Here is a 24,856-nt window from a genome sequence, read left to right as displayed (position 1 = left end):
TTTCTAAAAGTGTGCGTGTTTACACATTGAGGAGAAATTTAAGTATTGGTTTAAGCAGATCATGTATCAATGTATATTAGATTTTTCAACTAATAAAATATTCTTATGGCAAGAATGAGCATGAAAAGAACATTCCCAGAATGTGAGAGTAAATCCAATGACAGATTAAAATGAATATTTTACTGTAATCAGGACTGAGCATACAGTACATGCAGCCCAGAAATGTGTTCTCCTCACCTTTGACTCCACAAAGATGAACATAAACAGTTATATTGCAGAATTGCATGACCGGTCATTTCCTTATATGCTCTATACCCTAAATACTTCCTTTCAAAGCAAGAGTAATCCAATATTATAGAAGAATGTTCTGCAATACAAAATCATTTTATTTCCTCATAACATCTGGATTAGCTGTCAGCATACTGGTCTTTTTACTTTGACTCTCCAGGTACAGTATGATGGGAATAGTAGTTTTGCAACAGCTGGATGGCCAAAATTTCCCTAGTCCTGATTTAGACCATAGACCTCTGCAGATCACATTCCAGACGTCTGAATTATTTCACACCCCAGATTAGACTTCTATATGAATTTAGACCTTAATTCAGACTCCTACATTCATTCAGACCCCAGATTAGGCTATATTTGTATTTCTGAATAGAGCACTCCAGAGACTGGTGCTTGTAAAGTACACATCTATTGGGGTGCTTTGTTCAGTTTGAGTCATTAGCAGCATCGGTCTTCCCCATATAAGTGGCTGTGAGTTCTCACACTATGGCAGCCACATGTGACAGAGTACTGTAACACACACATATTCTGTAGGCAGAACATGTGCAGAATTTCCCTTCCCAAGGAACTGCAATGTTAACAGATAAGGGGTAGGAAATTAATCCAAGGTTAATGGAAAGAAATAAAAGGGGAAAACACAAGGCTTTTATATCCTAGTTTGTAAAATCCCACCCCATAATAGGGGCCAGGTTTTTCCTGTGTATGCCTTTGTCAAATGTAGAATACTATTATTTTTAATAGAGCACCCTATATATTTTTCTGGCAACAGATTATCATCATCCAGACCACTGCAACTTTAAAGCAGGGGCAATACATGAGATGAGATGAAGCATACCTTTAAATTTGAACTCCTGCCCATTCCTCAGATCAGGCGTGGAGAGATGCCTTTCCCCCTGGCTGAGACAGTTGCCAAGGCAATCTTATGATGCCTAACGTTCCTTGCATGGAACTTACTCGGTGTCGTACAGTTGCATCGGCAGTCAGAGAGCCCAGCATGGACTATGTATTTTCAAGCCCTACCTCAGGAATGGGCAGAAGTTCAAGTTTACACGTATACTGTAAATAATGTAAATATGTAATTTTTACTCCAATAACTTTGCTTTTTTGTTTTTTCCTTTACTAGAAAAATAGACCACACAATGCATCAGTATCTTCATATTAGAATAAACATACAAACCTTAAATTGTCAATGGGCTATTGTTTCCACTCATATTTCCTTAAACATCACATCCTGACAGTCCTGTCAAGTAAGGAATGTTACTGTTTATAGTAACAATCCGTGTTTTGTGCTACCTGCTCATATATCCTAAGGGTATTTTTCTCCACACTGACATATACTGTGCAGGCAGCGCCAAACTATCTCCCAGCATCATAAAACAAGAACAGCAGAGCTATGGTGGTAAGAATGGAAAACTATGCAACGGTCAGCTCTGTCACCTCATTTTATGTTATATTGTTATGTAATTTATTTTATGGTAAACTGGTGGGGGTGTTATGCTTTAAATGCTTAAAGGGGTGGTGTTGGAAAGCAAGGAGAACAAATATGCTGTTTTAGTAAAGAAGCTTATATCACTGTACCATTTGTTTTCTCTATGCATCTGATTTCTTCCTGGTTTCCTCTCTGACCTGTGACCCTGCTGCTGCCATGTAACAGTGCAGACACTTTCCCATAATCCCCCTTGCTGCATGTGAGGTGAAAAACAACTGCCAGTACTAATGGGACAGGTCATGAGACTATGACTGAACTGAGCATGAGTGACCCAACTTTGTGGATTCCTGGCGGGCTGTAACTAAAGACAACAGGTTATGAAACAAAGCAGTAACATGAGGAATTAGGAAGTCTATATCTCTCAAATGATACATTTTAATAAATGCTTGAAAATGTTAAATATGTTTCATTTTACATAATGCATAAGTGCAGACCCAGTTTTCTTTGTGACACAAACCCTTTAAGGCCGTCAGACCATACACCGTGAACAGTGTATGGTCAACTGAACATAATCCTTATTTTCGACATCCTTGTAAGTTTATTGAAATTCTTGCATTAGAAAATCAGCAATTTCACTAATAAATACTAGAGATTCTCCTTCCATTATGGTTAAAGGGAACCCATCATAAAAATGCTACCTTAGCTATCGACATCATGTTGCAGAACAGAAAAAGCTAAACAGATTACAGTATCTCTCTGTGGGAAAAGATTCAGTATAACTGAAATCTCTGATGTTTCCATGCTAGAGAGTCCGATCCATTGAGTGACACTGCCTACTGGACTCCTTATGACAGAATGAGCAGGGATTTCAATCACCATTATACAAGTTATACTGAATCTTTTCCCACAAATATGTATATAAATCTGCTCAGTTCATCCTGCTCTTTAACATGATGCCAATAGATTAGACAGCATTGTCTTAGTGACAAGTTCCCTTTAAGCTAAATAATGCAAACAATAGAGTAAAAACAATGGAATCAGACCCAGTGAATTAAGCCACATTTTGATTGCAGCCACTCTTTTTTTATTTTTACATTCCTCCAATAGGTCCATACTCTCATGGAGGCTGCACATAAGATTAATGGTGACTGAAACCAATGACTGTGGTTACATGGGCCAGCTATCTAAAGTGCATGGAGGCCTTTCAACTCTCCTTCAACAAAAGATGTCTAGGGTAACGGGGTCAGGTATGTTAGGTTTCAACGTCAATCTCATTTTGACATAAGATGCTCTTTTTCCCACTTTCAGAACAAAGGTTCAGCTACAGTAAGCATGTATGCACATGTGGAATCAGGAAAAAGGCGATTCAAAATGTATGGTCAATTTAGGATTCAGCATTCAGCAATCACTTCTAAAATTTAAATATATGACTGTTACTGATTGTTCCCATCATGGCAGAATGCATTATCCCCAACTGTAAGACATTTTTCTCCCTGTTTTGAAGACAATCCCCTTCTTTCTTTGTGCGATTCCCTCCACACCACAAGAAGACTAAGGGTCCTTTTACACAAATAACCAAGCAAGTCAGTTGGCACTCCATCACTTTCATTTTCCATTTGCTAGTTACTGTGAATGATTTGATTGATGATTTCTGCAACTGTACAGTCAAACCCCAAGCCAAAGTTTAGCTCGCCAGGCATGATGGGAATTATAGTTTTGTAACAGCTGGAGGGCCACAGTTTGACACCTGTGTTTTAAAGTAACATTTAAAGATGAATAATGCAATGGTTCCAAATAGCATCTAACCCAGAGTTCTTAAGGAACTCTGACCTGTGATTATTGTCTCTCTGCCTGATCTATATAACTAATTCTTCCTGATGATTGGAGAATAGCCAATGTTATACCCATCAACAACAGGTGTAGAAGGGGCCAATAACTAAAGTCCCTTTAGCTTGAGATTTGTAGTAGTAAGAGTGATGGAAAAAAAAAAGATATTTGATCACCTAAAAATTGTGAATAATGAATTATGATACAGCAAGTCCCGTTTCAGATAAGTGTTCAGTCCATGCTATGCAGCCATGTATCACTAATTGTACACATGTAAAGTGGGCCTTAGAGTGGCTGGGGGAAAGCTCAGGAGCAACTTGAAAAAATATAATTTCACTGAAAGAGTAGTACATGCTTAGAACAAACTGCCAGCAGATGTGGTTTGTAAATCCACAGTAAGTGAAGTTAAACACGCCTGGGACAAACATATAGCTCTCCTAAGATAAAAATAAGAGAAATAATAGTTTTTTTGATGAGAGTCTTCGATGTATTGACAGTATGTTTCCATATGCATTGCTTGTCATAAATGCATTACCTATTTACATAGGTAAATGTATTTATTAATGTCTATTTTATTGCAATCATAGCAGATGCATTCAGCCAACAAACAATTGTCTGCCCATTCTTCACCTGGGGTGTGAGTAAAATGCACTGAAAAATGATTATGATGAACGTCTCTAGGAAAGTTCATTTTCTGATCATTGACACCTGTATTAATAGGCCTAAACTGGAAACCGGGTATCCCTTTGTTACATCCCATTGTACACTTTTGTAATTTATGGTCCACAATTGCAGACAGTATAGGTCCCATTATAGTCTAAGGGCCAATATACATGACTGTGAATGCCATGGTCCACATAGTCGCTAGGAGCCTGGAATGAAAAAATAGGACAAATTTGCAGCACAGGCTCTAGAGGTTTTTACTGGCTTCATAGTCTGCGCATTTTACTGTTCATGGTTTTGCAGACCGCAAAAGTATGCAGATGTGTGCAGGAGGCCTTAGGGAGGTCAATATACTGCCCTCTGGTTGACTTACCAAATTGTAGAAGTCAATTAAAGCAATACACCAGCATGTAGTAACCTGATAAGATCACTGTGATGTTATGTTTCCAGTCACACTACATGTTCCCTGGCCTAGCAACACTAGCGATTATTTTATGATACGTGCAATAGCTTTCCATTGCATAGCATTTTTTGGAATTATGTGCCAAAAATATATTTGTTAAATTATAACTGCAGTAGAACATGTTTTGTTTTGTTTTTTATATTTTGCAGCAGCCAGATGGATTGCTGTCTGGGAAATAAGAAAAATAATCGTGTTGAGGGAATCCCAAGTCACACAAACTCCAAAAGAGGGTGTGGAAAAAAATGATAATATGACTCATATCATGTCTGGCCAAACTTTCACCAGTATGTTGGGTGGATATTATGTGGAGTTTTTGGGAAATTTCAGCCAAATCACTCTTTAGCCCCAGGATTTAGGCTGGCCACTAACAATCTTATTTACACAGTGTTAAAAGAGATAGCCAGGATTAGACAAGCATGGCTGCGTTCTTCCAGAAACAGCACAATACCTGTCCTCGGTTTGTGTGTGGTATTACAACTTGGCTCCATTCACTTCAACTGGAACTAAGCTGCCATACCACATACAAACTGAGGACAAAGTGGTGCAGTTTCTGAAGGAAAATATTCATGTTATTCTAATCTTGGATACCAGGATACTTTTAAATTTTCCTCTGCAACTGATTTTCCAAACTTTTAACACAATTAGGCCATTGCGGCGAGGAGACACAATTTACCTTTTATGTTTTTGACTGTGCTAATATAGTGTATAAAAATGCCTTTATTCTCCAGTGCAAAGTATTAAAGAAGCTTTCCCAAGCCCCTTACATGCTGAAGGCTATAAGACCTCTTTGCTTTCCTTACCACCCCCAGTGTCTTGCACCATATAGCTGACAGATTCCCTTTAAGCCATGAGTTAGAATATGTTATGTAAAAAGGTCTGTAGTTTAGCATTGCTATAAGCCATCTATAAAAACAACCCAATATTTTTCCTCGTCATCTTCTATAGTACCACTATTATGGTATAGTTAATGAACTGGCCATTTTCAGAACCGATTTTAGTTATTCCCCCTTTACAGATATGATCTGCCCATGTTGTTTGGTAAAGTACTTATCAAAGCTAAGAGTTTGCTACTAATGTATACATCCTACTTAAATCCGTATGAGGTACCACCAAATAGCATGGATAAAACTGATTTCATAGTCAAGTTAATCAGGGTCTAACCATTGCAACTCATAGGCTATGTTCCCACTACGTAAGAGACCGGCCATTCCGTAACCCGTCTGGGTCACGGAACGGCCGGTCTCTGCAAAGTTCATTCTGGCCGGTATGGCAACAACGGCCGTACTTTTACGTAGTGTAAACATAGCCATATACAGTAGGTATTCTGTGATCATACAGTATTGCAATTTATTTTGCAGTACAATAATTTTTTTCTACAAAAATGGAAGATTAAAGAGCTTCTCTTCATAGGACAATACTAACTTGTTAGAAAAGTCCTTTGGCAATAACCTGAACAAAGGGGGCAAGTTAATAAGACTGTATGCCAGCCATGTGGTGTAGAATTGTAATTTGTTATTCAAGTGCTCTCTTTGCACAAAACTGTGTGATTTTTTACCCTCTTATGTGAGCTGCACCAGTATGAAAAGAGTGGGTGGGGCTTGGTAGGACGAAGGTGTGGCCTAATCAACACAGCTGCTTCAGTGCCTGATCCATTAAGAGGCCTGCACCTCTTAGTAAATCATCAACTCCTACAGCCTAATGGTACGTTTACACAGAGAGATTTATCTGAAAGAGCAAGCTAACACAACAGTGCAGCAGTCCTTTCCCCATTTCCACCCGTCTACTCACCTGACAGTATCTACCCCTTCCTACCCCCCTGTACCCTGACAGCTCTGGAGATGCTAGAGGAGGAAGGTCAGGAGCTCTCACCTTGGAGACATGGGAGAACATAGTTATGGTCACATGACCACAGGTCCTTAACCTATTGTAAGTATAGAGGTTTCACTGATAATGCAGGGCTGCCAATATCATTGTAGTCTCTCCATTAGAGTCCTTGCTGTGCAGGTATGTTACACAGAACTGTACAGAAATGGTCAACATTCATATCAGTCTGTGTTTCCAATGTAATTTCCTTCTCATTCACAAACTTTGTATCCAGTTGTATCCATGGGAAGCCAAATAATCTATCATTATGTGTTGGAGTGGGGAAGGAAATCCAAACAAACTTAGGGGAAACATACCAACACCATGCAGATTTTAATATCATGTTTAACCCCTTCATGACCGATGGTTATTGATGCACGAATGTCCAGGTCAAATTGAAGCAATGTTCCTCTTCGCCTTAGCGCTTTTATTCTTTCACCTACAGGGCTGGGTGTCATTTTTTGTGTGCCATGATCTACTTTTTATTGGTATCCTATTGAAGGAAAAACGTTGATTGTTTTTAACTATTTGTAATATGTTTATGTTTTATGTTTTTTAAATATTTTTATTTGTATAAAGGGAAATGGGGTAATATCAATCTTTATTGGGGCATTTTATTAGTTTTTTTTAAATATGTTTTAATTATTTTTTTTTTACACATATTGTATTACATATATAAGTCACTTAGGGGACTCATATATGCAATGCTCTGATTGCATATATCGATGAATACTATGCCATAGCATGAAAGCAGACTCTATACACAGATCAAAGATCCAACAGGACAGAGGTAAGTGGCTTACCCCCGCCTGCCGATACAAGTGATCTGGACCTGATCAGTCAGTGACAGGTCCTTGTCCTGTCACTGACTACCTTAAATACAGATCTATATGTATTGCGGTTGTTAAGGGGGTTATGCCTCGGTCCCTCAGCTGCCTGTAATTATGCCCATGTCTGGGGACAGTAATGTGTACAGGCCCTGCACACATTAAAACCCCTTTAAAGTCAGGAAAGTTTATATACATTCCTGCTGCAAGGGGTAAGTGCAGCAGGAACGTGTATGTAGCCATAGTATGGCTGATGTGAGAAGGTTAAACATACAGCTGTACATACACCCTAAAAACCCTTTAGTTTTGTAATAATGTGGCCTGATAAGCACCAAAATATCATGGATTAATGAAGGGCCCAACGTCTGAATTTAGTCCAAAATTAAAAATTATAATGCAATTATCTTCTGGCAACAATGTCAGACTAATGAAATTATTATATATCTGAATGATCTGTTAACCTTTGGATTTGTTCCATTTCAAAGAATTGACACTTCTTGGCAAATTTACCACATCTTGAACCCACATTTTAATACAACTAATTCTGGCATCTATGCTGATACCGCAATTTTCAGTAGATGTACATATTGATTCACTGTGATGCTATTTACAATTCTGCTATTTACAACCCTCATGTTATAAATTTATGTGATGCATTGCAATAAATGCTGATTTTATTGGAAGTGTCTGAAAGCAATATTGTTGGACATCCTCCTGCAATCAATAATCCCCCCCCAAAACACCGCAAGAAATATATGCATGGTAAGTAAATCACAATGAGCTAAGAGTTCTTCCAAATAAATAAGACTATAAAGCAGTTACTATAAAATACCCTTCAAGAGGATAACTGACTATATGAATGAGAAGTGCAGAGATGAAGGCAGAAAATCAATATTCCCCTTGGTCCAGAGTAGGAGGATAAAATGTATTTAAATAGTTGACTCACCTTCCTATCTTCAGCCTCTCTGACATTGCCTTGAAAAGTTTTCTTCTCGTCAAAATCACAGGACGGCTTTAGCATGAGCTGACAAGAACTCACTGACTTCTCTGCCTTCAGCAGCTCCAGGGACCTTGACGGATACTGCTGTGACATGGTCTTGCCAACATGTGGTATAGGTAAAGCTGTGTGAATTGGCTTTGATCCTACAGCTGGCTGTCTTAACTTGGAGGAAACACCAAGCACAGACATAGTTTCTTAAAGTATTTTAACTCTATAGACAGAATAAAAACAAGTAGGTAGAACTTTCTTCTACCAAAGTCTGCAATCAGTACATCTCCGCTTCTCGAATGCAGCAAATGAAAGTCTCAGCCATGTGTTTTCCTAAGGATAAGAAACATACACACTTTCATAATGTGTCTAGGATTTTCTTCATCTTAAACGGTTTTTAGCTTACTCTCACAGAATCTGCTCAGCCAGTCAGTTGCAGTGTAAGATTAAACACTCCTTTGGGGCGTGAGTCGTTTGAAGGTAACGTTCACAGATCTGTGTCTGGGATTAAGCTTTATTCTCCACCTCTTTAGAGGCATTTCAAGTATGGGCTTTCCCAGAATGAAAGAGGGAAAAGGGAAGGCATGAAGAGACTTCTTTACTGCAACTGTCAAAATAGCACTAGAGAGTTCTGCTCTCTACTGCACACACGAGCAGCCTGCATTCTTTCTGACAAAAACACAATTCAACTTCCACTTAAAGGAAAAAAAAAAAAGAAGACAGGACATTGCGAGTGGCCAAAACAAGCAGCTGTTAAACACGCTTCTCTGCCGGAAACACACTCAGCAAAATGTTTGTTAATTCCTGTTATTTCCTTCCATTTTCATAACCAATTTTATTTTTCCTGCAAACAAGCTCACCTTGAAAACAAGGTTCATCAACATTACAATTTACTGTGTGATCAGCAGTTTAACTACCAATATGTATGATGGAAGATTTGTGATCAAAGAAAAGTGCTTATCGCATGAGTAAAAAATGATAAATGGATGAGAAGTAATAAATCACTTAGCACAGGGGATCATGGTTACCTCAGAGAGCACATAATGTGTGGTCACTGTATATGGAAAGGGAAAAAAGGTGTAAGGCATACACAAATGCTTCATCATGGAGGACCATACTGTAGTTTGTAAAAGCTGTAAAAGCTTACCTGATCTCATTCTTGGTGCCTAAATATGTACCAACAACAGGATGCTGCCATATGACTTAGTTTATTTACTGTATAGTGGAATATAGGCAGCTGCCTAGCACTGTGGTCAAGGGAGTATGTCCTGGCATATGTGGCAGGTAAGCCATAGACCCCCCACTGACCTAAGAGAGTGCATGCTACTGTATCAATATACAGTGGCATTTTTCAGAAGCTTATGCTGGATGTACACTTTAAGGAATTCTCCTGAAGAATACCTCCAAAGTACAGAAAAAAGGTGGTTTGAACATGGCATAATATGAGCATCTTGTATTATTTGGGCACAATTCATTCCATCTTAAGTGGGAAGACATTAAAGGGGTATTCCCCTGAAAATCATTTTTACATCATTAAATAGGTCACCCATAGCTTTATATATCTGCAATAAAAAGTAATTATGGCTTCTGAGCTGGTGCTGTGCTTTGCCTAGTAACTCACCCCCTCTGAACGCTGAAAATCTCCTAGATAGAGTCCACTCTGACACTACTCCCTGCTCCTGGCCCCCACCCGCCGTGTCAGGGATCCTGTTTCCTCCGTCTCTTCAATGGGCTGGGTTAGCGATTATAATCCTGCCCACTGAAGGGATGGGAAGACAGATGACAATGCTGCGACAAACCCCTCCCTCCCAAGCCATTTTTTGTAATGGAATTCCGCTGGCAGCTGCCGCAGCTCTACTCCCATCCTGTAAACAGGCCGGCACACAGCTGACAGTGCCGCACAGCCAATGCACAGCTCCTGTCCTGCAACTCGTGTCAGTGCTGTGAGAGAGACCAGAGACACAGCAGCAGACTGCTGCCGTGTCTCCGGTCTCTTTCACAGTACCTCGCTTCCTGGTCTGAGTGGGGACCTCAGCTGCGCTCAGCCAGTGAGTGGCGGGACCCTGGGAAGGTAGCACTTGCTGAGTGTTAAAAGGACAGCCTGCACACAGAGAAAGATGTTAACAGGTTTCATAAACTCGTTGGCAAGGTCTCCGTGGCAAATTAATGCTTTCATCTTACAATGGAAACCATTGCTTCTGAGACCTCTGGCAGAAACCTATATTTGGGTCAGTAAAGGGGATTTTTAATGTCTCGGCTAAACTGGCATTTTCTACTGGACTGAAATAAGAAACAAACTATTCCATAAGGTTTCCATTGGCTCAAGGAAAGAGTAACATCTGGTGTTATCATGAGGAGCAGGTTTTTGGCCTAGGATGGCAACATAAGGAGCACAAAGAAGAAAATCTGACATGCAAAACACTTTGATGTCAATGTGTGTATACACGCAAATAACAACATGATGATATACAGTCTATGGCTGCTAGAAATGGTGGGAGGAAATAAAACATAAATGCCTCATAAATTCAAAAGTTTAAATAGCAGGGACTTACTTAGTAATGCTTTATGGGTTACTTCCTAGCAATGCACAGTTTAGAGACACATCTATTAAAAAGGCTGCACGTTTGCCAGATATGCTTTTTGTCTCATATTTAGGGTTTTTTTCATGTTGATGAATTCTTATTTCTAGAGGTGAGAAGGTTTAATATGTAGAAGAGAGAGGACCAGCAAAAAAGAAAATGGCTGCTACTCTGCTATCTGTCCCATAGCACCTGGTTAATCCCCACATTTATGCGCTTTGAGACCAGGCAAACATTACGTAGTCCATACAAAGTTTAAGATAACACTTGGCGACAGTAGACATGGAGAATGAAAGGAGCCGTGGGCCACACGTCAAAGTAGCTGGGTTGCCGATAGAGAGAACCCCAGGGGGCATAGAAGTTGTACCGAAATCTCACACTTGTCCCCTATCCTGTGGATAGGATTCAAGTATTTTTTAAATTGGAGAACCCCTTTAACTGTGGACAATCCCTTCTGCAATGGCTGCTGTAGGGGCAAGCAACAGTCAACCCCAGCTTCCCTTGTCAATAAAAGCTAAGTCGGAAGCTGGTTTCTTTAAATAAAGAGGTAGTCATTTTCAGATAACCTTTTAGTACTTACCTAATATAATCTTTAAAATGACTTTAAAGGGGTTATCCAGTGCTACAAAAACATGTCCACTTTCTTTCTGAGACAACACGACCCTTGTCTCCAAGTCAGGTGTGGTTTGTAATTAAGTTCCACTCATGTCAATGGAACTGAGCAGCAAAACCCCGCCCAAGCTGGAGACAAGAGTGGTGCTTTCTCTGAAAGAAAGTGGCCATGTTTTTGTAGCGCTGGATAACCCCTTTAAAGTGAATTTGTTAGCTGTAGTAATATAGTAAATTGTATCTTCTTTTAATTTTGCAGCTAAGTATCAAGTAGGTGGAGCTGAGCTACTCAAGTGCCACAGCTTGGCATGCCTCCTGGCTTACCCTTAATTTCTAGCTACTTTACAAAGACACTAAACAGTAGGTTAAGTGTCCTAAATAACGTGTGCTTAGTAGTCCTTGATATTCATGAGCACCAGCTCCCTCTGCCTACTAGCCGCTGATTGGCAGTTGTCTGCCCATCTTGTATACTGTTTATAGGCAGGCAGCTGGAGGGTGGAAGGAGTGGTGCAGCATGAAGCCCAGCCTTCTGCATATAGGAAGAATGGCTGAACAGAATGATGTAAGTAATACACCATTGGCATTTCTGTCAACAGTTTATGAGGCTTTCGATGTGCAGAGCTCTGTATGTCAATCAAGTAGAAACTGGGAGATGATGGCAAGCCAGGTGGAATTGGCAAACCACTGTGGCACTTGACCAGCTTGGATCTACCTCTTTGACACCTCCCTAAAATTAAAAGCAAATTTTATAAGTTTAGCAACCACAGTCAGCTATAGGAATGGTAAAATTTGCTTTATTATCCTAAGAGCTTTCCAAAGATGTCTGCAGCTCTAAGAAGCAAATTTACACTGTGTTTGAGTTATAGTTTGTACAGCTAATGACTGCACACTGGATATTCTGGTTACTCCCCATACTTACTGTCATATAGCTGGTCGTAATCACCTTCAGATGAATGTGTAGACTGGCACTGTCCCTTCACCCGACTCTGCAATCCTGGCAGCTGGGAGCTCATTAACAGCAATGACAATAAGTGCATGTGAGCCATAGAAACTCACTGCTGCAAACTGTACCTGCCAGGAACACATACAGCTATGTAACAGAACACTTTCCATAGTACGCCGATTTAGTGATGCACTATATGTATTAAGAATCTGGTCAGAGAGCCAGCTCATTCTGTCTCATAAAAGAGTGGCACTCTGCCTTATTTAATCAACATAGATCATAAAGTATATGTGACGTGTATATTTAGCTGTCTGTATATGTCTATGAGGGGCAACGACTTGCCGTAATTTTCACTCAATTCACTCACACAGTAAAAACAGTGTCAGTGGCTTTAGTGCATTGTTAAACTCTGTTATAGTATCATAAATGGTACTTTTGCTGTGGTTTGCCATCTTTTTGTGAAAAAATACAAGCAAAATATTATCTTCCTACTTTTACAAGCTGCCGCTAAAACATTCACTTGAGTTACTATCAAATGTGCAAAATTGTAGGATTTTCTACTCATAAATGAAGACACACAGAAAACCATATATTTTATGCCAAGAATTAGGTCAGATCAAGCCAGGGAAACGTTTTCTACATGTAAGCCTTTAGTATGTATTATGGTTATCCAAAGGAGCCATGGACTAGCTTATAGGCCCAGGTGCTCACTCTTGGCCACTGACCGTGACTGGGCCCACCCTGTGATCCAGGGTACAAGCCATTGGGGAGGGACAGTTTCCACTCTGTCTGCTTCCCCAAGACACAGACACTGTTGAAAAATGTGAAGGAGCTGACAGCTATGTGCTTTTCATTCCCTGCATTGGACCACTTTTATATGTGATTTAATATCGTGGTAAATACTTGTAATCAAAGTATTTTAGGAGTGATACCTTTATTGGCCAACAAAAAATTGTTAGAGCTGTGAGCTTTCGGGATTCACAAGATCCCTTTGTCAGACAAGTTTGGATTTTTCTGGCTAACACGGTACCATACTATACATTTTTTTCCAATCTATATGTGATTTAACAAAGCTGAAGTTTTTACTGATTTGAGCCAAATACTATTTTTTCCTTTTCTATTATCTGACTGTAAATTGTTTTATTTCATTATTAGTATATTAATATGCGGCAGTTATCTTACCTGATTAGTTTTTTAGACATCATTTAGTGATATGCTTTACACCAATTCCCAACACAACAGTCTGGAGCAGACCCTATTTATTTGTATGGTTTCTAGGCATGCACTGTGAGTTTGTCAATGTTATTCAACAGGAAGTGGAGACACAGCTCTACGTATTAAAGGACAACTCCGGACAACACTCTTTTTTAATATGTTATTACTTATGGAAAGTTAGACAAATTTCTAATGTACATTAATTATGGGAAAGGCACACACAGGGCTATTTCCCTTAATTCAGTAGATCAGGGAGTCTTCAGATTCTCTGAAATTCTGTGATGTCACGAACCGGGGGTGTAATTACAATGGAGTGTCCAGCAGGGGCGCACTATATATGGAAGTCAATAAGTACCATTGACTTCTATATATAGTGCACCCCGGCTGGACACTCCATTGGAATTACAATGGATGTGTATGTAAATGTAATATACAGTATGTTTTTGATTGAATACATTTATGGAATACTTTGGGAAGCAAGTGTCCTTGCTCCCCAAAGTAATCCATAAATTTATTTAACCAGTACGTTTGGAGGGCACCAAGCAGGGAGGGAGAGAAGTGCATCTACCTGCCCCCTCCCTCCCTGCTTGATCCTGCTGCTGCTGCTGCCGCCACATATGCACAGTGCTACTCCCCCATTATCTGCTCATATTATGAGCAGATATTGGGGGAGTAGTACCTGTGCTATCCCCACAACGAACACCGTCGCCGCCGCACAGCTGCTTGTCACAAGGGCTTCAGCATGCCCCCTCCGCCACTGCCCCTCCTCCTCCCAGCTAACAAGTTCTAACTATCGCTGCCACTCACCGCCGCTCACTGCCTCTCTCCGCCGCCACTCACCACCGCTCACTGCCTCTCTCCGCCGACGCTTACTGCCTCTCACCGCCGCTCACTGCCTCTCTTCGCCGCCGCTCACTGCCTCTCTCCGCCGCCTCTCTCTGCTCGCACATACAGCTTCTCGGTCCAATCTGCATGCCGGCCGGGGACAGGAAGCACCGGGAGCGCCGTGCTCCCTGCGGGGTGGGGGTGCTTCCTGTCCCCGGCCGGCATGCAGATCGGACCGCGAAGCGGTATGTGTGAGAAGAGAGAGGCGGCGGTGAGCGGCGGAGATTTGTGCAAGATTTGTGGCTGTTTTTGAAATATAATATAGATAGTAACATTAAATATTAGAAAAATAAAGTCACCAAACATTCTTAAAGAATGTGTTTAACCTAAAAAGATTGATTAAATTAAATCTTTCAATTTTGTGCCGTGAACCTAGCCTAACCCTAAAAGGGGCTGCATGCGTCACACCGCAACCAGCAGTGTAAGCAATTTGCCACCTTGGATAGGCTACTTGTTTTCTTTTGTCCTACCTATGATGTCATAAGCAAATAAGGCATAGTAGAAAAACAATTCTTCATAAAGCAAGTTTGGCTTTTTGTTATGTCACAGCCAGAACTGAAACATGTAGGCACCCTTGGTTTGGTCTAAAAACTATAAGGACTATTATATTCTAGTACATTAATCTACCAAATAAACATTTTACTGATGTTAGTCTTATGGTTATGATATTCCCACTGTATTCAATTTTAGTATGTTTTTTTGTATTTTTTTTTATGTTACATAGATGTTTATTTTTTTGGCAATTTACCTGTATTATTTTACTACAAATACAGAAAGACACATCTGCGTAACATAAAGAAGCACAAATGGTAAAAAATTATTTTATGGGTGGTGAAAATGAAAATAAAATGCAATTTTATTTAATTTGGGGGATTTTGTGTTTACACCATTTGCCCTAGGGTAAAATAAAAGAGCACTGATCCATTGGATCGGCGCTCTATTACTTTGGTCTGCTGCAGACCACATCTATAGAATACATCATTCCGACGTAAGGGGTAAGGAGAAGGGATCCCCCCGCCACAATCGCATTGCGGGGGGGATTCCCCCACTAGAGCACCAAGGAGAACCTATGGAGGGCATTTGAATGCCCTTATTAGTGGACGCCGGGATCACCCATGCCCGCTAATAGCCTTGGTCCCGGGCTGCAAAAAACAGCCGGGATCACAGCAGTTCAGAGGGGGGTCTCAGCACGGCCTCTCTCTAAACTCCCCTAATGGCGCCCTGACTTTAGAGATACGTCATGGGTCGTTAAGGGGTTTAATGTAGCTCAAAAGTTAACATAAACAGTAAAAATGAAAGACAAAGTAAAACTGAAGAGAGCAAAATCAGGTAGAAATCCTCAGATAGGGTCATGCATTGAAGACAAAACAATGACACAACTTTTAAAAAACAACTTCTTGTTACTATTAACATTACAAGATGTTAACAGGTGACCTTTGGACAGGCCAAAATTAAAAAAGAAACAGATAGGGGTAGTAAAATATGAAATTCTGTAGAGGGGTTTACAGACGGCCCTCAGCCCAGGAGACCTGTGTATATCAGTCATACTGTAAATGACTTCCTGCAGATTTAAACTAAAGAGCATATTCTGATCCACAAGACAGATGGGTTTCATTGCTTTATAAGACTTATATTGTATTTAATAAAAGCCTGTCATGTTTCGTGACACAGGCACTGGCATCAATAGATCGTTCACACAGAACGGATTTTCAGATGGATTAGTATTATAATATTTGCCTGGAAACAAGTCTCAGATTCACCTGGATGGTCCCCAGCAGCTTTATTGATAGAACTTCACCTATGTGCATATTTGTGTGGTTTGGGCAGCATCAAACTAGTGACAGGTTCCTTTAAACAGAATCTGTACCCACTGACACCCCCCCACCCCCAAACTTCTGCTACCATTCCTTAGATGAGGTGAAGTCCCTCCCAAATGTCCTTTGCAAAATGCTGGTGCCATCTTTTGGGTAAAAAAATAATCTTCAATCCTCAGTGGCAGTGTCAATGAGGCAGGGCCTAGAGCACTTGTGATCTAGGCCTGCCCCGCCTCTGTGATGGTCCCCCCCCCCTTAGGCCCATGGTCTAGATCTCTGGTCTGATCTTGTTTCTTCAATTGCATATGTGTTGTAGCGATCCTAGATGGCGCAGGTGGATTAACGCACCCAGGCTTAATGTTACATGGTAGTGTGTTATTGTGTCAGGATTGCTACAGAGCACAATAATGACAAAATACTAAGGTATATTGCCTAAACACAGGCAATTGTTCTTGTTCTGACACAAATACTACTGGAACATTTGCCATCTTCATTAAGGGCAAGGTTAAAAGGTTTTCCCCTAATTGCAATTTATCACATCTACATAGCATAGGTCATAAGTGTCAAATAAGTGGGGGTCAGACTGCTGGGATCCCCACTGATCATGAGGATCAAGGTCCCAAGTTTCTTGTTTTTTAGTCAAGTAAATACACAGCCACTCCCATTACAACTGTATAGGACTGACAGAAATAGCCAGATACACAGCAGACACTTATCACCTAACCTAGGGATAGATTTTTACCCGTCCATACAAATATGGTGTTAGTATAATCCATCACAAGCACATTAAAGGGGCACTCCGGATAAGTAAAACTTGTTTTCTATTAACCTCTTAACAACATCGAGCGTAAATTTACGCCCCCGCGCCCTGGTACTTAGCGCAAATGGATGTAAATTTACGCCCGATGTTTCCCCGATCGCTGTGTGTTCACACACAGCGGTCGGGGAAGATGGCCTGCTATAATGTATAGCAGGCCATCTCTGCTCGTCGGCACGGGGGGTGATTAACCCCTCCCGTGCCGACGATTGCTGCTATAGGCTGATCAATACAGATCAGCATATAGCAGCTAAATTCAGCTTTCCGGGTCATCGGTGTCCGAGACAGCACCAATCACCATTAGTGTCCGGGGAAAAGATGGCGCCGATGCCACCCCCACGATCGCCGTGATAGGCCGGCCAGTACCGGCCCATCACGGCGATCAAACTGTTAAAAAACAGTGTCCCCGGGTTCTGCACCCCTCAGCTAGGTAGCTGAGGGGTGCAGAACAGGTGTGTATAGTGTAGGTGCACTATACTCACCAGATCTGGGCGTCCGGAGCAGCGATCGGGTCCCGCGCGTCCTCGCGCCTTCACTTCCGGGTTCGATCGGGTCCCGTCGGCAATTTCCGGCTCTTCGGGCTTTTCCGTGGCCCCTATCTTCGGCAGTCTTTGTCAACTTCTCTGTACTGCCCCCTAGCGGCTGATCAGTGAATATCATTCACTGATAAGTTGCTTTAGGTTAAAAAAAAAGGTTTTTTTTTGTTTTTTTTTTCAAATTTTATTCTCCCTAACGCCGCTGAGTGCTGATCAGCATCGCACGTAAGTGCGCCGCTGATCAGCAACTCCTCCTTTTTGGTGTAGGGGCGTTTTTCCCCCCTATATCCTACCGCCACTGTCTGCTGATAAGTACCGCGGCATTTATCAGCAGCTTCTTTTGTGGCGTAGAGATATTTTTTTCTTACTGTCAAAAAAACGTAAAAAACACTACACCACACTACTTGAAATAAAGTTTTACACTACACCACTAGTATTACTAGTGTTACATACCCAATATACTAGTCCCCGTATGAAGATGGCCCCCAGGGTGTTTTCGGTGTCGGACACATACGTTATTATTGCCTCCGACACTGAAACAGTGAGGATGAATGGGGGGATCCTTCTTTCCTCCATTCATCCTCATCCTCCTCATCATTCAGTGTCGTGTCTGGGGGTAGCGTAGCGTATGCTGCCCCCCAGAAACGTCTTTTCCGCCAGTACCGTCCCAATAAGAGATCATGGTATGGCGTGAAATTCTCCAAACTCTGTGAGAGTACCTCAGGGTACACTTACAGATTTAGGGTAGGTGCACACTGCAGAATGGCAAAGGATAACCCTTTGTGCATTCCGCTGCTAGCACCTGCCGGCGGACTGATGCGGGCGCGTGTCTCCACCCATGTCATAGACTACATTCTATGCACGGGCGGATTCCGTTGTCCGTCCAAAGAATGAACACGTTCCGCCCGTGCATAGAATGGAGTGTGACATGAGCGGAGACGTGCGCCCGCATCAGTCAACCGGCGGGTGGTAGCTGCGGAATGCACAAAGGGTTATCCTTCGTCATTCCGCAGTGTGCACGTACCCTTAGAGTGTATGAAGGAAGGGACAGCCGAATCCAGCCCCCAGATGACCCCCCCCATCCTCGGAGTTAGTGGGAAGATAGTTCGGGAACTGATCTTCCCACTGCTGGATAAAGGTTACCACCTGTACGGGGATAACTTTTATACCAGCACCCCCTCTTCCGGTCCCTCGCTGCCCGAGCTACTTGCGGCACGATTCGAAAATATCAGAGGTAGTAATAGAGCCCTAATATTTAGCAGCCATGGAGCGGACCCAGCGCTTCTGGAGAAAGGGAGACCCTGTATCGCACCAGGGAAACATTTTTCAGGTGTCCCCCACACTGGAAAACAGGAGACCCCAGAAGAAGTGCAGAGTGTGGCATAACAGGGGGATCAGGAAGGACGCCATTTTCCAGTGTGACGCCTGTCCTGATCACCCGGCCTCTGCATACTGGATCGCTTCAAGGCGCACCACACGTCATTGGAGTTCTACATTTTCTAAATTCCCTACCTTATTCCTATTTCAGGGGTCACGCTGATCCAGGGATTATTCTGATCGCCATTATGGAGTCGGGAAGGAATTTTTCCTCTGTGATGAAGCTATTGTCGTCTGCCTCACAAGGGTTTTTTGCCTTCCTCTGAATCAACACAGGTTGAATTTGATGGACACCTGTCATTTTCAACCTTATAAACTAATAATTGGCCTAATACCCCCAAATAAATTAGAATTGTCCCTTTGCCCCAGCTAAATAGGTATGGCCGCCATTCCCATTAGAGGATGCCATGATGCAATTACAAAGCCTCTGTGCGTCCAGGAGAGTAGAAACCCCCCACAAGTGACCCCATTCTGGAAACTACACCCGATAAGGAATCTAACGAGGGGGGCAGCGGGTATATGGCCCCCTGGTGACGGCCACATTTGGGCTGTGAAATTGAAAAAAATTGTATTTTTTATTTTCACGGCACATGTTCTACACATGTGCCCATCACCAGTGAGGTCTATTTGCTCACTGTACCCCTTGTTAGATACCTTATGGGGTGTAGTTTCTAGAATGGGGTAACTTGTAGGGGTTTCTACTGTCCTGGCAGCACAGGAGCTTTGTAATTGTTACATGGCCTCCATCCTCCATTCCAGACTCTAAATGGCGCTCTGTCCCTTTGGTGGCTTGCCCTGTGCCCATATGGCCCATTATGTCCACATGTAGGGTATTTTCGTACTCGGGGGAAATTAACCTACATGTTTTGCATTCATTTTCTTTTTTTAACCCCTTGTGGAAATGGAAAAAATCAAGGCTAGACCAACATTTAGTGTAAAATTTTTTTAATTTTTACACTAAATCATTGCTCTTGTCTTGATTTTTTCATTTTCACAAGGGGTTAAAAGATAAAAAAAAAGCACAAAATGTGTAGAGCGATTTCCCCTGAGTACGAAAATACCCCACATGTGGACATAAAGCACCATGCGGGTGCAGGGTAAGCCTCCAAAGGGAAGGAGTGCCATTTGGCTTTTGGAGGCTGGATTTGGCTGGAATGAATTTCGAGGGGCCATGTTGCATTTAAAAGGCCCCTGTGTTGCCAAGACAGTTGAACCCCCCCCACAAGTGACCCCATTATAAGAACTACACCCCTCAGGGAATGTAACAAGGGGTGTAGTGAGCATTTGGACCCCACTGGTGACGGGTACAAATGTGGAACAATGTGGCGTGAAAATGAAATATTACATTTTTTACACTATAATGTTGGTCTAGCCTTGAATTTTTCATTTTCACAAGGGGTTAAAAGAGAAAAAAAAGCCACAAAATGTGTAGAGCAATTTCCCCCAAGTCCGTAAATACCCCACATGTGGACATAAAGCACCATGTGGGCGCAGGGCAAGCCTCCGAAGGGAAGGAGCGCCATTTGGATTTTGGAGGTTGGATTTGGCCAGATTGGATGATGAACGCCATGTCGCATTTACAGAGCCCTTGTGCTGCCAAAACACTGGAAACCCCCCACAAATGACCCCATTCTGAAAACTACACCCCTCAAGGAATCTAACAAGGGGTGCAGTGAGGATATGTACCACTGGATGACGGGCACATATGTGCCGTGAAAGTGAAAAAATGAAAACTTTCACGTCACATTTTTCTACATTTGTGCCCATCACCAGTGGGGTACATATCCTCACTGCACCCCTTATTAGATTCCTTGAGGGGTGTAGTTTCCAGAATGGGGTCACTTGTGGGGGGTTTCCAGTGTTTTGGCAGCAAAATCGCTTTGTAAATGCGAAATGGCCCTTGAAATCCATTCCAGTGAAATCCAGCTTCCAAAAGCCAATTGGCGCTTCTTCCCTTTGGAGGCTCGCCCTGCACCCAAATTGTGCTTTATGTCCACATGTTGGGTATTTCCGTACTCGGGAGAAACTGCGCCACACATTTTGTGAGTTTTTTTTCCTTTCATTCCTTTGTGAAAATGAAAAATTGAAGGCTAGAACAACGTTTTAGTGTAAAAAAATAAATTTTTCTTTTTTCATGCCATATTGTTAGGAAAATCTGTGAAGCACCTGTGGGGTCCAGATGCTCAACGCACCCCTTGTTATATTCCTTGAGGGATCTACTTTTCTAAATGGTGTCCCTTTAGGGGTATTTTTTAGGTTTTGGCACCCCAGAGCCTCTGCCAACCTGAAGTGGTACAGTCAGAAATGACCAAATATAACGGAGCCATTGAAATTCACTAGGTGCTCCTTTATATCTGAGGCTTGTGGTTGTGTCAAATAGTGCAATAGGGCCACATATGGGGTATTTCTATAAACTGCAGAAATGGGGCAATCAATAATGGGGTGCATTTCTCTGGTAATAAGTTTATAAATATGAAAAATATTGGATTACAATAAAATCTCTGCACAGAAAATTAAAATGTTCAAATTTCTTACACACTTAGCTTTTATTTCTGTGACTCTCCTAAAGGGTTAAAACACTTTCTGGATGTGCTTTTGCAGAGTTTGGGGGGTGCAGTTTCTGAAATGGGCTGCTTTGTGGGGCTTTCTAACATAGAGGCCCCTCAAATACACTTCAAACCTGAACAGGTCCCTAAAAATATCTGATTTTGAAATTTTACAGAAAATTTGGAAATTTGCTGCTTATGTTTTACGCTTTCTATTGTCTAAAAAAATGAAAGATCATTTAATAAATGCTGCCAACATAAAGTAGACATGTTGCTAATGCTATTTAATATATAATTTATGTGGTATAACCACTTTCTGTATAAGCAAAAAAGTTTGAAAGTTGGAAATGCATTTTTTCACAATTTTTCACGTTATTTGGGTTTTTTTCATAAAGATTTGTTATAAGTATCGACTCCAATTTACTAGAAATGTAAAGTACAATATGTCACATGAAAACGGTCTCAGAATCAGATGGATAGGTAAAAGCATCCCGAAGTTATTAATGAATAAAGTGACACTGGTCATATTCATAAAATTTGTCTCTGTCATTAAGGCCATTTCAGGCTCTGTCTTTAAGGGGTTAAAAGTACATTAAACATTATATAGATGTGTCTATACAATTTATTACTGTATCTGTAGAGTTCTGCCACACTGGTAGCTGATAGAAATCCAGGTAGTGAAAAAAATGGCCCCTGTGCCAATTCACATTGCCTCCTGCTCCTGCTGCTATCCCCCCTAGAAGACAAATCTTACATGTCTCTGTCTCACATTGTGTGTGTCTGCTGATGATGCAGACAGGGGGCAGGGCCTGATGTCGCAGGAGGCTTGGCTGGATCCCCCAATCCCCTGACTGATTCACCATCTCTGACCAACCAGAAGCAGGTGCTGCACTAATTTTACTGATTGTAATGGGGGGGGGGGGCTGTGATGATCACATAAGGGAAAGCATTGCATTCTGGGAAATGCCAAACCAGGAAGAACAGAAACACAAAACAGAGCAAAAAAAACCCCCAAACAAATGGATTTTTGGTAGTTTCAAAACTGGGATAGACAGGTAAGTAATGCGTTATGCTTCTGCAGAAGTTTCATTTTTTTAACCTCTACCTAGAGTTCCCATTGGTATTTTCCCATTTGTATTTGTAAGCCAAAAGCTGTAGTAGAACAAAGCACAGTACAAGGGTGCAGTCACATGTGGTGTATATATCATGGATTTTCTGCAATGTACAGTAGATAAAATTTTAAGAAATCTAAATTTTCATTGCGGTTGTGCTGCAGCTTTGTGGCATTTTCCTCTTTGTCTGCAATGGGAAAATTTAGATTTGCAGTAAAAGTGCAGTGTTTGTTTTTTTTGTTTTGTTTTTCTCATTTGTAATCTGCACCAAAATGTAAATTTGGTGAAGACTTTCTGCTGTCACTTGGCACTAATAAATTACAGTAAGGTTAAGGAGAGAATTAAAAGTCATTAACCAGATACATGTTATAAATACATGAAAGTGAGCCACAGCATGCACAGGGTTAAATTGACAAAGTGTTTTGCCTTGATAGATGAAGGAAAAGAAATGTCTTAATTTTCTATAGAAGTTATGCATGATCTCCTATCACCCCCGTAGCAACACCGCATTGCAGGAACCTGAAACCACTGTGTTACCTTCCTCTATGGTACTGAAGAGCGGTAACATGTTTGGTATATTTCGGATCAGTTCCATTGGAATGCAAACAAAACAGAGGACAGCAAGCTAACAGCAACAGACATATCACTCACTGATGTGTTTTCCCAGACAGAAGTGGCTCTAGTTTGCCACAACGCAGATTAGCCCCATTGTACAGGGTCAATTCATATCTAAAACCACAGCAATATCCACAGCATTGAGAGTAAAAATTCATGCATGGAAGATTAAATTTATCCCCAACCTACAGAATAAAGGGAAACTAGATTGTTGGGTGTTCAACCACTGGAAGCTCCACCAATAATGAGATGCAAGGTCGGATTCCTCTAAGTAAGTATGCTCAACCACTACTCCATTCACTGTCAAGGGAACTCCTAACATTGGAAAGCACTAAACTTGGCAATGTTTGGGAAGTCCCACAGACAATGAATAGAGTGGTGGCCTAGCATGTGCTCCATTTGCTCGGTTCTTATTATCGATAAGGGCCCTGGCAGTTGGATAGAAAATAACTTTAAATCTGGGATAAGCTTTTTAATTGTAGAGACATAAAACAGCCATATATATTTTATTATACATTATTTTATGACGCTATCATATTTTTGTGTGTTTGGATCCATTGTTCTTTATTTCTTTTGTGCAGTCCCCACAGCAGTAAGAGCTGGAATCTGTCTGGTTGCAATTAAGAACCACAGCACAAATGTACTAAATCTTCAAGTGCTGTTTGATAAATCTGTGTGCATCTGAAGACTGTTTACTCTAAGCTTAGACTAATTACCTTGCCTAAAGTGACTCTGCACCCACAATCTGCCCCCCCCCCCCAACCACTTGTATCTTTGGATAGCTGCTTGTAATCCAAGATCTGTCCTGGGGTCCGTTTGGCAGGTAATGCAATTATTGTCCTAAAAAACAACTTTTAAACGTGCAGCCCTGTGTCAAATTAGTGTGGCCTAGAGTGTGTGTGCCCAAGTTATGCACCACCTCTTCGTCCCTCCTCCCCACCCTCTTCACCATTAGGAATGCCCTGGGCAGTATTTTTTCTATTCATCACCTGTGTGGACACTGCACAGGTAATGAATAGGAAAAATCCTGCCCAGGGCATTCGAAATAATGAGGAGGGTATCGTTGCATTTCTGGAACCCAGGGACCTTTATATGTTTACGCTCTCCCCAAACTTCCAGTCGGCTCAGTTATCCCCTGTGATGCAATGCTTCCACTCATGTTACCACCCCTCCTCCTAATCCCCTCCCCACATTAATAGTAGACTACCCTTAGCCAATTAGCCAGCCTGAAGATGATTCTCAGCAAGAGGCAGTTTTATAACTTTGTAATAGCTTTGTGAAGCCGAGTAATTGTTGAGCACTGCAGTACCCCTTTAATTTATAGCATGCCACATCAATAACCCCTTAGTGACCGGCCTATTTTGGTCCTCGGTGAGCAATTATTTTATTTATTTTTTTATCACCACTCTCCAAGAGTCATACCGTTGTTTGATTTTTGCCCACACAGCCCAAAAATGTAACAT

General features: G+C 41.5%; 1 protein-coding gene across 9 annotated transcripts in view; it reads right to left on the bottom strand.

Annotated features, from left to right (window-relative positions):
* Positions 1-24,856, bottom strand: part of NAV3 (neuron navigator 3) — a 344,164-nt gene that overhangs the window by 228,736 nt on the left and 90,572 nt on the right. For 6 of the 9 annotated variants that reach the window (XM_069975530.1, XM_069975540.1, XM_069975558.1 and 3 more), the window contains exon 1: positions 8,304-8,575. The exons of 1 other annotated variant lie outside the window; for it this stretch is intronic. In XM_069975530.1, the coding sequence (XP_069831631.1) occupies positions 8,304-8,546 (243 nt within the window). In that variant the 5' untranslated portion in view covers positions 8,547-8,575. Of the gene's footprint in view, positions 1-8,303; positions 8,576-24,856 lie in introns of those variants that run through there. 2 more of the 9 variants (XM_069975574.1, XM_069975593.1) reach the window with 1 other exon arrangement.

Source organism: Dendropsophus ebraccatus, chromosome 1, assembly GCF_027789765.1.
Source record: "Dendropsophus ebraccatus isolate aDenEbr1 chromosome 1, aDenEbr1.pat, whole genome shotgun sequence".
Lineage (NCBI taxonomy): Eukaryota > Metazoa > Chordata > Amphibia > Anura > Hylidae > Dendropsophus > Dendropsophus ebraccatus.
Note: the sequence above shows the minus strand (reverse complement) of the source record. Positions and strands in the feature narration are given on the sequence as shown.